The following is a 12,859-nucleotide window of genomic DNA, read 5'->3' as shown; positions in this document are numbered from 1 at the left end:
CATCAGATTGGCCAATAGGGGCCTTTTAATTACTTATTTATTGTTGTCATCATTATTAATGCTGAGACAACATCTCACTGTGTATTCTGGCTAGACTGGAGCTCTCTATGTAAACCAGTCTGGCCTAGAACTCACAGACATCCACTTACTTCTGCCCCCCAAGGTGCCGGGATTAAACACATGTGCCACTATGCCTAGCATTGGGGCTTTTTTTTTCCTCTCCTTCTTTCCACTTCCGGTCCTGCCTTGACTTCCTGTCCTGAGTTCTCACACTGATGGACTCATTTACCCAATAAGCCCTCTCCTCCCTAAGCTGGCTTCGTTGGCTCAGTGTTTTATCAGAACAGAAACACAACTAAAATACCTCCTGAACGTCAAGACCTCGGCACATCCACACACAGGCCTCTTGGGTTTGGAGGTAAATTCCATATACTCCTGTCTGATTTCTCCCCTGGGCCAGGAGCTGCTGGGGTGGGGTGGGGCACAGTGCATTAACTTGGCCTTTCACTCTGCAGCCCCGAAACCAAGCAAGAGGTTGTGCAACATTCTAGGGGGGTTGGGGATGGGGTGAGAAAGGGAAGATGAGAGAGAGTCTTCACTGGCCTGAGCGTGGGGAATGGGAAGGTTTGAGAACAGGGGTTGCAAGAACAGAAGGTGGGAATTAAGAGTTGGTGGGTACACAGTTTCCATGTGCTGTGGTTGATGGGGTAGAGGAAGTGCTGAGCTTAAGAGGCAGATGTGAGGCCATTGGTGCTGAGGGGCCATCCAGTGAGTGGCGGCTGAGGAAGACCACCAGCTGGGACAAGGGAGACATCTTAGAAACCAGGGAAGAGCCGTTCAATGGCTGAGCATCGCAGAGTCAGATACCCTGAAAGCCATGACAGAGAGCAGCTACCCAAGTCACCAGGGGTGACCACCTCCTCCTCCTCTTCCTCCTCCTCTCCTTCCTCCTCTTCCTCCTCCTCTTCTTCCTCCTCTTCCTCCTCCTCCTCATCCTCCTCCTATTCCCCCTCCTCCTTCTCCTCCCCCTCCCCATCCTCCTCCTCTTCCCCCTCCTCCTTCTCCTCCCCCTCCTCCTTTTCCTCCTCCTCTTCCTCCTCTTCCTCCTCCTCCTCCTTCTCCTCCTCTTCCTCCTTCTCCTCTTTTCCCCCTCTCCCTCCTCTTCCTCCCCCTCCTCCTCTTCCTCCTCCTCCTTTTCCTCCTCCTCAGTCATTTTCTGCCTCCTCAGGGAACAGCCATCTTGTGTGCTGAACAGGCAATGGCACACTGCCCTCCTAAGAGCCATGAAGCTGGGCTTTGCTCTAGGGCACCACCTTGCCTTGATTTCTCCTGGATGCAGCTTGAGAGGGGGCTGGAACAATCTCCCTTCCCCTCACAGCCCCGCCCTTCCCTTCCTTTTCCAGTCACCTCAGCTCCTCCAAAACACCCCTTTCCCCTCTCTAGCCACTAACTACAAAATTGGGACCAAGAAATCAGAACAGACTATTGATTTTTTGATCTATTAAAGGGACATGACCTCTACTTTATACAACTACAGTAGAGGTGAACACACCTCAAGGCTAGAACGCAGAACAGGGAGTGGGGTGGGGCTTAATGGTAGGAAAACACTGTGACGGGGTTATAACCTCTAGGCCAGTGGTTCTCCACCTGTAAATCGTGACCCCTTTGCCAAATCTCTACCTCCAAAAAAGTACTTGCATTGTCGCCCAAAAACAGCAGCAAAATCACAGTTATAAAAGTAGCAATGAAATAAATGTATGGTTGGGGGTCAGTACAACAAGAACTGTGTTCAAGGGTCACAGCATTAGGAAGGTTGTGAACTATCGTGCTAGACCATGGTGTGGTTCTCAAGGGGACCCTGGAAGATTTGAGGATGACCTCGTTAGGCCAGAGGTTCCAAGAGAGCACAGTGACGGAAGACAAGAAGATGTTAGATGAAGCAGGCCTCTCTAACCTGGAGATGTGACATGTCCCTTACATTAGCTTTAGACATCCTGCTTCCTCTGCCCTAAGAGGTCGCTGGTCCAGGGCTTCCAAATCTCTCTGCTGCACCTAAGGCCCAGCAGCTCGAGCCTCAATAGACACAGTGACCCTCACGGAGCCACAGGTTGACCTCAACTCCCACTCCTGACTGGAATTGTAGGCCATTGCTGTGACGTCTGAGCCCTCCCGGGAAGACAGTTGGATGTTCAGCCAGCGACACTGGGCCTCCTCGCAGGCAAGCAGCACAGTGCCCTCTGGGTTGCCGTAGATACACTGCCTGTGAGCTGCCCTTCCCTCCACAGCCAGATCCCAGCTGCCTGCTGGCTCCCTGTCATCTAGCCCCAACTGGCCTGGGTTGCCCGGACATACGAGCTGCTCCTGCTTCAAGTTTGGCACCAACTGGCCCTTGAGGTATGCCGGGCCTGCACAGAAAGTGTGGGTGTTGAAGATCCGGTCGTTGTAGAGACGGAGCCAGCTGGTGAGGTAGGACAGACGGCAGTCACACTGCCAGGGGTTGCCGAGCAAGGCCAGGTTGAAGAGGTCATAGTTGGTGTCAAAGATGCCCCCAGGGAGCATGGTCAGCTGGTTCCTGGACAAGTCGAGGAGCTGAAGCTTGGACAAGTTGTGAAAGAGAGTTGGGTGCAAGACCGTCAAGTTATTGCTGTCCAGAGAGAGTTTGACCAACTGCTCAAGATTCCTGAAGACATTCTCAGGCAGGTGGGTGATGGCGTTGTGGGAGAGCGTGAGGGAAGCGAGCTTCCTCAGGTTGGCAAAGCTGCCCTCAGGGACAGTCTCCAGCTGGTTGTAGGAAAGGGACAGGTGAAGCAGGCCTGGGTTGTGGGTGAAGAGACCGGCAGGCAGAGTCCGCAGTGCATTGTCCTTCAGGTTTAGAAAGGTCAGATTCCGCAGGGAGGAGAAGGCGGAGACCGGCAGGAGACTGATGGCATTATGCTGCAGCCACAGCTTCTCCAGGCTGAGCAGGTGTGAGAACAGATGTGGGGACAGCTCCGTGATGGCATTGCTGTCCAGAAAGAGCTCCTGCAGGCTGCCCAGATTGCTCAGCACTCCCTCGGGGAGCCTGGCGAACATATTGTCACTCAGCTTCAATATCTGCAGGCTGCTGAGCGACTGGAACATCCCCTTCGGCAGTTGTGTCAGGAGGTTCTGAGCCAGGTTGAGGGTTCTCAGATACCTCAGAGACTGGAATAGTCTCCCGGGCAAGGTCTGGAGTTGGTTTCCCTGAAGCTGGAGGGACTCCAGGGTGTCCATGTGGTGAAAGAGGTCCTCAGGCAGAGCCGCCAGCCTGTTAAAGTCCAGGGTCAGCTTCCCCAGTGAGCTCAGGTTAGAGAAGATGTTGGCACTGAGGTTAGAGAAGGGGCTGCCTGTGACCTCCAGGTCCTCCAGCCTGGGCAGTCCCCCAAAGGCATCAGGCTCCAGGTGATGGACCCGAGTGTTGAGGAAGACCACCTTGGTCAGGTTGGGACTACCGCTGAAAGCCCTGGTCCCCACTGTGGTGAAGGAAGTCTCCACAAAGACAATGTCTGTGACATGTGAGGGGATGTCCAGGGGGATAGCAGCCAGCTGCTCATCCGAGCAGAATATCTTCCTGTCGAAGCAGTCGCAGCCCACGGGGCAAGGCTGGGTGACTCTGACCAGGAGCAGGAGTGAGGCCCAACATAACCAGGCTCCCTGGAACATTTTCTGAATTCGAGGACAAAAAAACAAAGCAAAAGGAGTGTCTTTAAGAAGAGCATCATATTGCAGTGCCCAGAGCACCAGAGTGACCCCCAAAGGCAAGATCAGGCTGTGAGTGAGAATCGGTCTCTTGAAGGACGTGTATGTGTTTTGGGGGACAGTGGCTTGTGTGGTGCATTGCTGGGGGTGGAAACTAGGCCTGGTTTGTGACAGGAAAGCTTTCCCACCGAATCTCAGTCTCGGCTTACGGTCTTAGCAGCTCGCAAGGTGGTAACCCTACAGCAGCCATGTGGAGGGTGGCAGCCTAGTTCTCATTTCATGGAAGATATCGCCTTGCCTTCCAGATACCCCGCCAATTAGTGGCCAGGGCCGGACCAAGACTTTGATCTTCCGGAGTGTTCATGTTCTTCCCAGATTGGAAAATGATGTGGAAAGAGTCAGAAAGGGGAGCAAGAAGAGCATAGGTAGTGCGGGATTGTTGGAGATAACACGTAAATATGTGCAGATAAGCCCCAAATTGGGAATTCCTAACCCATAATCTTCCTGGGTTGCCAGATCTCAGCATATTTCAGGGTCTGGCTGAGAGCAGCTCCTGCCTGGTGCTTGTAGTTGGGTCAGCTAAAGGTAATACTGTGCAGGGGCTGGGCTCCTCGGAACTGTGCTGAGCACTGCCCTGCCCTCCCTGCCTGTTCCCACTGTCCCAGGGTCGGGTCCCAGGACCAGGGAAATTTCTAGGGTCCAGACACAAAGATTCTGCAGGAAACCTAGGGAGACCAAGATTTTAGTTTGCTATATTTCTATTAAAGGAAGGAAGGAAGGAGAGAGATGAGAGAGAGAGAGAGAGAGAGAGAGAGAGAGAGAGAGAGAGAGAGAGTCTAGCACAGTGTTTTGCAGCAGTGTGTGTGTGCCATTCACAACAATGTGTTCTGGAGGCCAGGGCAGAGATAAGGGCGGGGGTTTTAGTTTAAAGTTTAGTAGGCCACCTCCCCTGGAATAACTAGTAAGTTCAGAAAGTTCACAGCCAGTTTGTAATGTATTGAAAGGTCCTGGCTCAAAACAAGCCAACTACAAAAAACAAAACAGAAACAAAAACAAAACAAAACAAAGAAAAAGAAAACACACACACACACACACACACACACACACACGTGCACAAACATGAAAACAAAACCTAAAAAACCATCACATCTTCTAACAAGTCACAAATGAGTGACGTAGCCCACGGGTACATTTTGTTTAGTCCCTGGCGGTCTCATAGGTCACACATGAGAAGTGGGAATTTGTCCCGAAAGCCACATTTTAGAATTATCTGGAAACAATGGGTTCACATCCCCACCTGGCAAGACCAACTGGCGCTCAGTAGCCCCCCCCCCCCACCCTCAGAAGACATGCCCTTTGTGAGCCCTCGGTGGTGTCCGCTCACCTAGTCACATGACCTGCGGAGGTTCAAACCCCATGCGCTCAAATCCCAGACTCATGACTTTCTAGTCCAGTGACCTTAGACATGTTATTATCTGTGATTCAACTTCCTTATATGCAAACTGGGGATAATGACAGAACTGACAACGACGTGGTGATCGCGAGATCTAAATGTGCTTCATTTAGATCGGGGACACAGAGTAAACGAGCAGTTAGGAACCATGCTAACTGCTGTTAGGTTGCAAGATGCTGTCATTACAGAGAGAGTAGCTGAACAAAAGAAGTCGTAAGAAAATATCTTGTAGATAGAATACATTTGACTTTCCTGAAAATAAGAAAAATTAAAAAATAAAATAAAAGCAAGTAAGGCAAACCTCTGGCTGTTTCTCTGCTGCCCCCTGCTGGCTGGGGCTGACCCTTGCAGGCTCCACCTGGTCGATTGAATGGAATTCCCCCAGGCGGTCCAGACCCGGTCTAGCAGCAGGCCAGAAACTAGACCTAGAGAGCTTATGAGAATAAGAGGCCAGGAGCTCTTAATGTTACCCATGCCAAGGGGTATCCAGTCACTGATTCTGACTAATTCCTCTGGCCATTGGTACTCAAAGGAAGTTTCCAGAAAAAGGTCCCTCAGAATAAAAAGCTGTACAACTCAGGGAGGTGAGGGACCTGAGGCCTTTGCACAGGGATACTGTGGTGGTTTGAATACCCCACCCCCACCCCCACCCCCACGAGACTCATGTATTTGGATGTTTGTTTCTCAGATAATGGACTGTTTGACGAGAGTTAGGAGGTATGGCTTTGTCGGACGAGGTGTGTCACTGGTGCCCACACCAAACCCAGTCTCTCATTCTGTCTGCCGCTTGTGGATCAGATGTAGCTCTCAGCTATTGCTCCAGCACTGTGCCTGCCCACCTGCCATGCTTCCTGTCCAGATGATCACAGGCTCACCTTCTGAAACTGTAAGCCACCCAGCCCCCCAACTAAATGCCTCCTCCTGGCACATTTGGTCACGGTGTCTCTTCACAACGACAGAACAGTAATTAGACAGTGACACAACCCAAGAGGCCCTCCACAGGCCACAGGCCTCCTAGCATTGCCAGGAGGAAATCTGGAGCCCTGGATGGACGTACCACAGAAGAAAAGCCAGGGCCTCTAGAGGACAAGCGTCACCACTGAGCCATCCAGTCTCACTCCTCTCATCCCCGTGGTGGCCTGGTGCCTCCTTCATGTACTGACCTTAGAAAACAAGGGCTTGGAGATGTTCCTGAGTAAGGCAACTGTCAAGAATCCAGACACGGAAGAAAACTATGACCCTTGGTAGCATAGAAATCAGGTGAAGCAAATCCACCCGGGTGTTAGAGGACCATCCGGCCCCCGAGGGGCTGAGGGGACATGGGGTTGGGAGGGAGTCTGAGAGGCTGTTTCCCCACCCCCAGCATTCTCAAACCTGCAACCTGTGCAACGGAGAAACCTAGACAAGACCAGGACCAGGAAACCAGGACTCCCATAGCATGAGCCTCAGATATAAGGGGTCAGGATCCGACCCAGGTCTGTGCTCTGGGAATCTCTGCTGAGCCCACAATCCCACTTTGCTGAGCGTCGTGTCAGACTGAGAATAGGTACAGATCGGCAGGCTCACTCCTCACAGTGACAGGCCTGGGGTTAGCCCACCCGCCGTCCATGTCCTTTCCAACCTGAATCTTGTTGGGTTGGGTCTGGGCCGCCTTCAGTGTTCCTCAGGCAAGGAAAGGGCGTGTGCCTCCATGGCGGAGTCAACCTAGGGTCAGTGGCCTGAGGGAGCTACCCACTCTAGCTAGGTCCTAGTACCTGAGGCAAGGCTTAAAATAGCTATGCAGGTAGGCATGTGTCCTTAACCTTGTCACCCCTCTCGGTCCCTGGGGGTTTCCTGAGGAGACGTCAGAACAAGGCTCTTTCAGGTTTAGGACAAGACCCTCCTTGTCTTTGTCTACACGAATGGAATGAGGAGGCAGAGTGAACATGATCCATTCCCAGCCCAAGACTCCTCCCCACTGCAGAGCACCGGAGAGTGGGCGAGAACTCCGTAGCCAGACACGATGGGCTCAAACCCTGACTAAGCCGTGTGCCGCGGCCAAGTGTCGTGATCGCTCTGTGCCTCGCTTCACCGTTAAAGCCCTGAGCACAGGATTACCTTCCACGTGGCCTCTCAGAAGGCTTTAATGAGAAAATACAGAGACAACCCCAAGCCCAGAGTTGGGTCCGTTGTATGTCATCTGACCCGAGGGTGGCCACCATTCTCCTGAGCTTGGCAAGGGCCAGTTCTAGTCAGATGTCATCTCATGAGGTCAGGGGATTGATCCACATGGAGCAGAGCGACCCCTCCCCCACAGCCCTGGTCCTAACACTTTTCCCTCTCAGTGGTGAAGGGCACAGGCTCACAGCCCTGACTTGGGTCCCCTAGCAATCCTTCAACAGTCACTGGGCACCCACTCCAGAGACAGTGGGGGTCTGCACCAGAGGCCACAGCTGTTGAAGGAGTATGCTATGCACTGAGAAAGACCCCTGAGTGGCCACAGCAGCGCCCCATACTCTAGCGAGGAAGGGGCACCTCGCCTCTCCTCCATTCTGAAACGTGAGTTTATTCATCTGACTGTTCTGGTTGACTGACAGCAAACAGCCCTCATCCTCTCCAACCGTACCTGTGATGGAGGGTACATCCCCCTGTGCTGTTCGACCTGTCATCCACCACAGGGCCAAGCCATGCCCCCTTCTCCAGGGTGCTGGGAACCCAGGGTCTGACCCCAGTGTGCCTGGTGCCACCTGTACTGGGATCTACCTCACCAGCAGGCTGGATACAACTGCCTGTTCCCAGGTCCCTGGGGAGCAAGAAGAAGAGCATCTGGGCCCCTGGCTGCTCCTCAGACTTGATCTCGTTTCCTCTAAGCCAGCAAACAAAACAAAGGGCTGAGGGCCTCAGGGGCTGTAGACTGTACCTTGCACAGGCCCTACCTCCAGGCCCACTTGAGACCCAGGGGTGGAGCAAACTCTGAGGCTCTGCCTCTGCACTGTTAATCCAGAACTGTGCTAACAACACAATCTTGACACCTAAAGCATAGACTGGCTGTCATTGCTAGTGTGGCCCTGAAAAGAGACTGAGGCAACAAACTATCAAAAAACAGAAGCTAAGGAGCTGGAGAGATGGCTCAGAGGTTAAGAGTACATACTGCTCTTACACGGGACCTGGGTTCCACTCCCAGCAACCACGTGGGGTGGCTCCCAACTGCCTGTGACTGTAGTTCCAGGAGACCCAGTGCCCTCTTCTGACTCCTGCAGGTACTTGCATGCATGTGGTGTAATACACTCATATGCACAGTTAATAAATAAATGAAATTTTAAAAAAGAAATATAACCAATAGGGCTGGATAGATGGTTCAGTGGTTAAAAGTGTATTCTGGAGGTTGGAGATTTAGCTCAGTGGTAGAGCGCTTACCTAGCACGCCAAAGGCCCTGGGTTCAGTCCTCAGCTCTGGAAAAAAAAAGTATATTCTAGAGGTGGCATATACTGCTCTTGCAGAGGACCACCACCTCCACGCACGTCAGTTTCTAGCGTCTATGTCAGTAATTCTAGCTCCAGAGAACCCAATGGCATCTTCTGGCTTCCACAGGCCATGTCATTCATGTGCACAGATACACACACACACACACACACACGCACACAAATACACACACATGCACACACACATACACACATGCATTAATGCATGCATACAATACACACATGTACACATACACACATGTGCATGCAGCATGCACACACCTGCATATACACACATCCCTACACACACATGCACACATACACACACATGCACATGAATACACACACATGCACACATACACACACATGCACACACCTGCATGAACACACATACATGCACACACATGCACACACATATACACACATGCATGCACATACTTGCATGTACATACACATGCACTAATGCACGCATACAAATACACACATGTACACATACACACATGTGCATGCAGCATGCACACACCTGCATATACACACATCCCTACACACACATGCACACATTCACACACATGCACACAAATACACACATATGCACACATACATACATATACACACATACCTTCATGAACACACATGAATACATATACAAACACACATGCACACGTACATACACAAACAGGTACACACAAATACACATGCATGCATACACACATGTGCACATGCACACATGCACACACCTGCATGTACACACATACATGCACACACATGCACACATGCACACATATACACACATGCATGTACACACATGTACATACACATGCACTGATGCACACATATAAATACACACATTCACACATACACACATGAGCATGCAGCATGCAGCATGCACACACCTGCAAATACACACATACCTACACACACATACACACATTCACACACATGCACACACACACACATGTATGTTTAGTGCTGCCCTCAGCTTCAGCCAGGAAAAGCTTCTTTCTGCAGTGGTCAGAAGCTAAGGAAGAGACTCATAACTGGTCAAAGTTCTGAGAATAAATGAGTACAGAGTGTTCAGCTCTGAACGGGGCATCTGCACATCAATACACCCCAAGACGAGTGAGGCTCAAGGGACATCTTGGAAGAGAGGGTGGAAAGAATTTCTGAGCCAGAGGAAGAAGTGCTACAGGGTTGGGGATTTGGCTCAGTGGTACAGCGCTTGCCTAGCAAGCACAAGGCCCTGGGTTCGGTCCCCAGCTCCGAAAAAAAAGAAAAAGAAAAAGAAAAAAAAGAAGTGCTAGGAAATGCTGACCTCTGGACAGGATGTGGATGTTGCCTCATGAATCCACTGCCACCCTGGTTACCTACCCAAGCCTGGCTCCAGGCCAAGACAGCAGGATTAGTCCAAGTTCCAGCAGGTAATAGTAACTGGACTCGTGAGTTATTTAAAAAAATAAATAAATAAATCAAAGACATGAAGGTGGGTGTGGGGTGTATTGGGGTATGGGGAGGGAGGGACTTGGGAGTGGGTATGATGAAGATACATTGTTCACATGCGTGAAATTGGCAAAGAATAAAAAAAGTTTCTATTTTTAAAAACGTGTTTCAGGGCATCCTTTTCTTGGATCTCCTCTCACCCTTGGTAATTCTTTCTTACTTTTCCTTAATAAATCTACATTGGCTCTGCTTTTAAAACATGTACATATTTTTTAAATATTTTAACATGATAAGCGTGTGTCTGTTTTAGGGTGAAGAAGAGAGCTATTTTATAAGACGGAGTTAACACAAGGTATAAAACACAAGGTACAGGTAGGTCCCAGGGCTCCCCACCCCACCCCATAAGGTGTGAGGCTTGACCCCACCCACAAACACCAACTCCAGTTCTGTAACTCTCGGATGGGGCATTGCCAAGGTTCAGGGAGCTTGGCTCTGTGCTGTGTTGGGTTTGTGCGAAAGCTGGCACTTTGATGTAAGAAGGCGTGGACTGGGTACTTCACTTTCCCACTCTGCCACGCCTCCAGCCCCTTGATGATGCTGCAATATGTCTGTGCCTACCCTTCCCTCTCTCTGCCTGCTCCTGTTCTACCCACCCTCTCAGACCAGTAGGAGTCCCCAACAAGCCTTTCTGGACTGTCCCTCCTTCACCTGGCCGGTCACTGGTGTCCTTTGCTAAGCACTGGGTTCTTCTGCTCTGTGTTCCCGTAGATCGTATACCAACCGAACCCCCAGGGGTCAGGCTCCTGCAGCAGTATTTTGGCTCTGTATCCCAGCACTTGGGTCAGAGATGGGCAAAGGGATGGCACCAGGCTGAAGGAATGGAATGTCTGTGGCACTCTATGACCACGCCTCTTCTCTTAACGGAGTGGGAAAGTACTTTGGCTCTGTCAGAACAGCCAGCTCTGCGTTCAAATCCAGACGCTGTACTTACTAGCCGCGTGGGCTCAAAGGGTTCCCTTCGGAATCTATCAAAGCCTTAATTTCCTCATCTTAATTAGAATCCTAGCCCTTAAGGTTAAAATTAGTTCCCGATTAGACAGTGCATTTAAAGTACTGCATAGTGCTTGACAAATAGCAAACACTCTATTTAGATCTAGGCTGAATGTGAGCATTGTCGTCCAAGCCTGGCATTCTGGGAGTGAGGAGACAACAGCACTAATTATGTCAGACCGCAGGCAGCACCCCCCAGGGTGGACCAGGATCTGTAACCACTCTGCCTGTCCTCATTCACACCTAGTCCCCCCCCACCCCCACCACCCCGAGAGTCAGACCAGGCCATCCACTCCAGGGCTGTCCCAGAGCAACAAGTCCCTTCCCAGTGTCCCAGTCAGGACCCTAAGCCAGATGTCCCCACATCCCCACAGACCCAGGAGGGAGGCAGGAGACCTACCGTGAGGGGCTGGGCAGGTGGGGCCAGAAGCCCTGGTTTTTCCTCGGAAACAGAAGAGAATTTCATGTGCTCTGCATTCAGTTGAATCCAGTCCCAACGCTGACCAAAGTCCTGGGAAGGGTTCCTCCCCTCAGGTGGATTGACCGTTCCCGGAATGTCACCAAGGTCACTTGGGCAAGGTCTATAAAGATTACAAAATGACCCTGACCAGTTCCCATAGACAGATGTCTAAGAGGACTAACATCCCACTGAGACCGTAGGCTTGGCATCTCTGGGACCCCAAGTATCCGCTAGCCCTGAAAAAGTGACTCCAAAAAACCAAAGTGTCTCCAGGCTACACTGAGATGAGGGTCGTTTCCTTGTGAACAAAAGTGTGGGCTAAGGCCACCCAGAGACCTGCTCAGAACTCAGTCCTGCCACTAAGACGAAACCTAAAACTTACCAGTCTCTCGTGTTTGCTGACTTGTTTATTTAATGAACTCTCTCTTTGGGGCATATATATCGCATGTGTGAATGCATGGGACAATTGAGCAAGTGAGATCATGAGTTAGGTGTGTGTGTGTGTGTGTGTGTGGTGAGCACGTGAGAGTAAGTGAAGTTGCGTGTGCATGCATACATACACTCGAATGTATTCTGTATGATAAAATTGAGAGTAACTATGTGTGGTAGGTATGGTCGAGTAAGGGACGTTTTGTGTGTGCATGTGATTATATATATGAGTGTTCGTATGATGTAAGGTATGTGGCATGAAGGGACGGTCAAGAGAAGCGATGTAACACCCCAGTGTCAGGAGTCTGTCATCCAAGTCATCTGAGGCTGTCTAACCATTGCTCACCTTTAGAAAAACTGCTAGGACATATTTTTGCTCATGATCAGATGACACCCCATACTGGGAAGGTCTGACTGACCAATAGAAGGCATTTTCTCTCAGTACAAGAAAGAGGGAGACAACCAGGGATCTAGTACACCCAGACCCACGCTGGGTGGTGCCCGGCCTGGCAAAGACAAGATGGTGGCTTCAAGGAACGGCAGGGCATGGGACCGGCCTCTCTTGGGAGACTCACACCCAGCTCTGAGAACAACTTTGTATCCTGTGCCCTCAGGGCCTTGGCTGCTCAAGGAACACACCATGTTCTACTTGTCAAGATGCCAGGGCAAACAACAGGGATCTGGGTGCCGGAGCAGAGTTTGAATTCTGGCTTCTCAATTAATTAATCAAAACACAAGTGATTTGATCTCTACAAATCCCTGTGTTCTCTCCCATAGGAGGAGGCATCAGGGAAGTGTGTGTGTGTGTGTGTGTGTGTGTGTGTGTGTGTGTGTGTGTGTGTGTGTATGTGTGTATGTGTGTGTATGTGTGT

The 12,859-nt window shown here is 50.9% G+C and overlaps 1 protein-coding gene across 1 annotated transcript; it reads right to left on the bottom strand.

Moving 5' to 3' along the window:
- Positions 1–1,733: 1,733 nt before the first annotated feature.
- Cpn2 (carboxypeptidase N subunit 2) lies at positions 1,734–11,599 on the bottom strand. Its single transcript, NM_001107085.3, is given in 2 exon segments — positions 1,734–3,684; positions 11,499–11,599. Coding segments are annotated over 2 exon segments (1,698 nt in total). The 5' UTR covers positions 11,565–11,599; the 3' UTR covers positions 1,734–2,052.
- Positions 11,600–12,859: the final 1,260 nt, after the last annotated feature.

This window comes from Rattus norvegicus, chromosome 11 (assembly GCF_021556685.1).
Source record: "Rattus norvegicus strain SHRSP/BbbUtx chromosome 11, alternate assembly SHRSP_T2T, whole genome shotgun sequence".
Lineage (NCBI taxonomy): Eukaryota > Metazoa > Chordata > Mammalia > Rodentia > Muridae > Rattus > Rattus norvegicus.
This window is presented reverse-complemented; position numbering and strand designations above follow the sequence as displayed.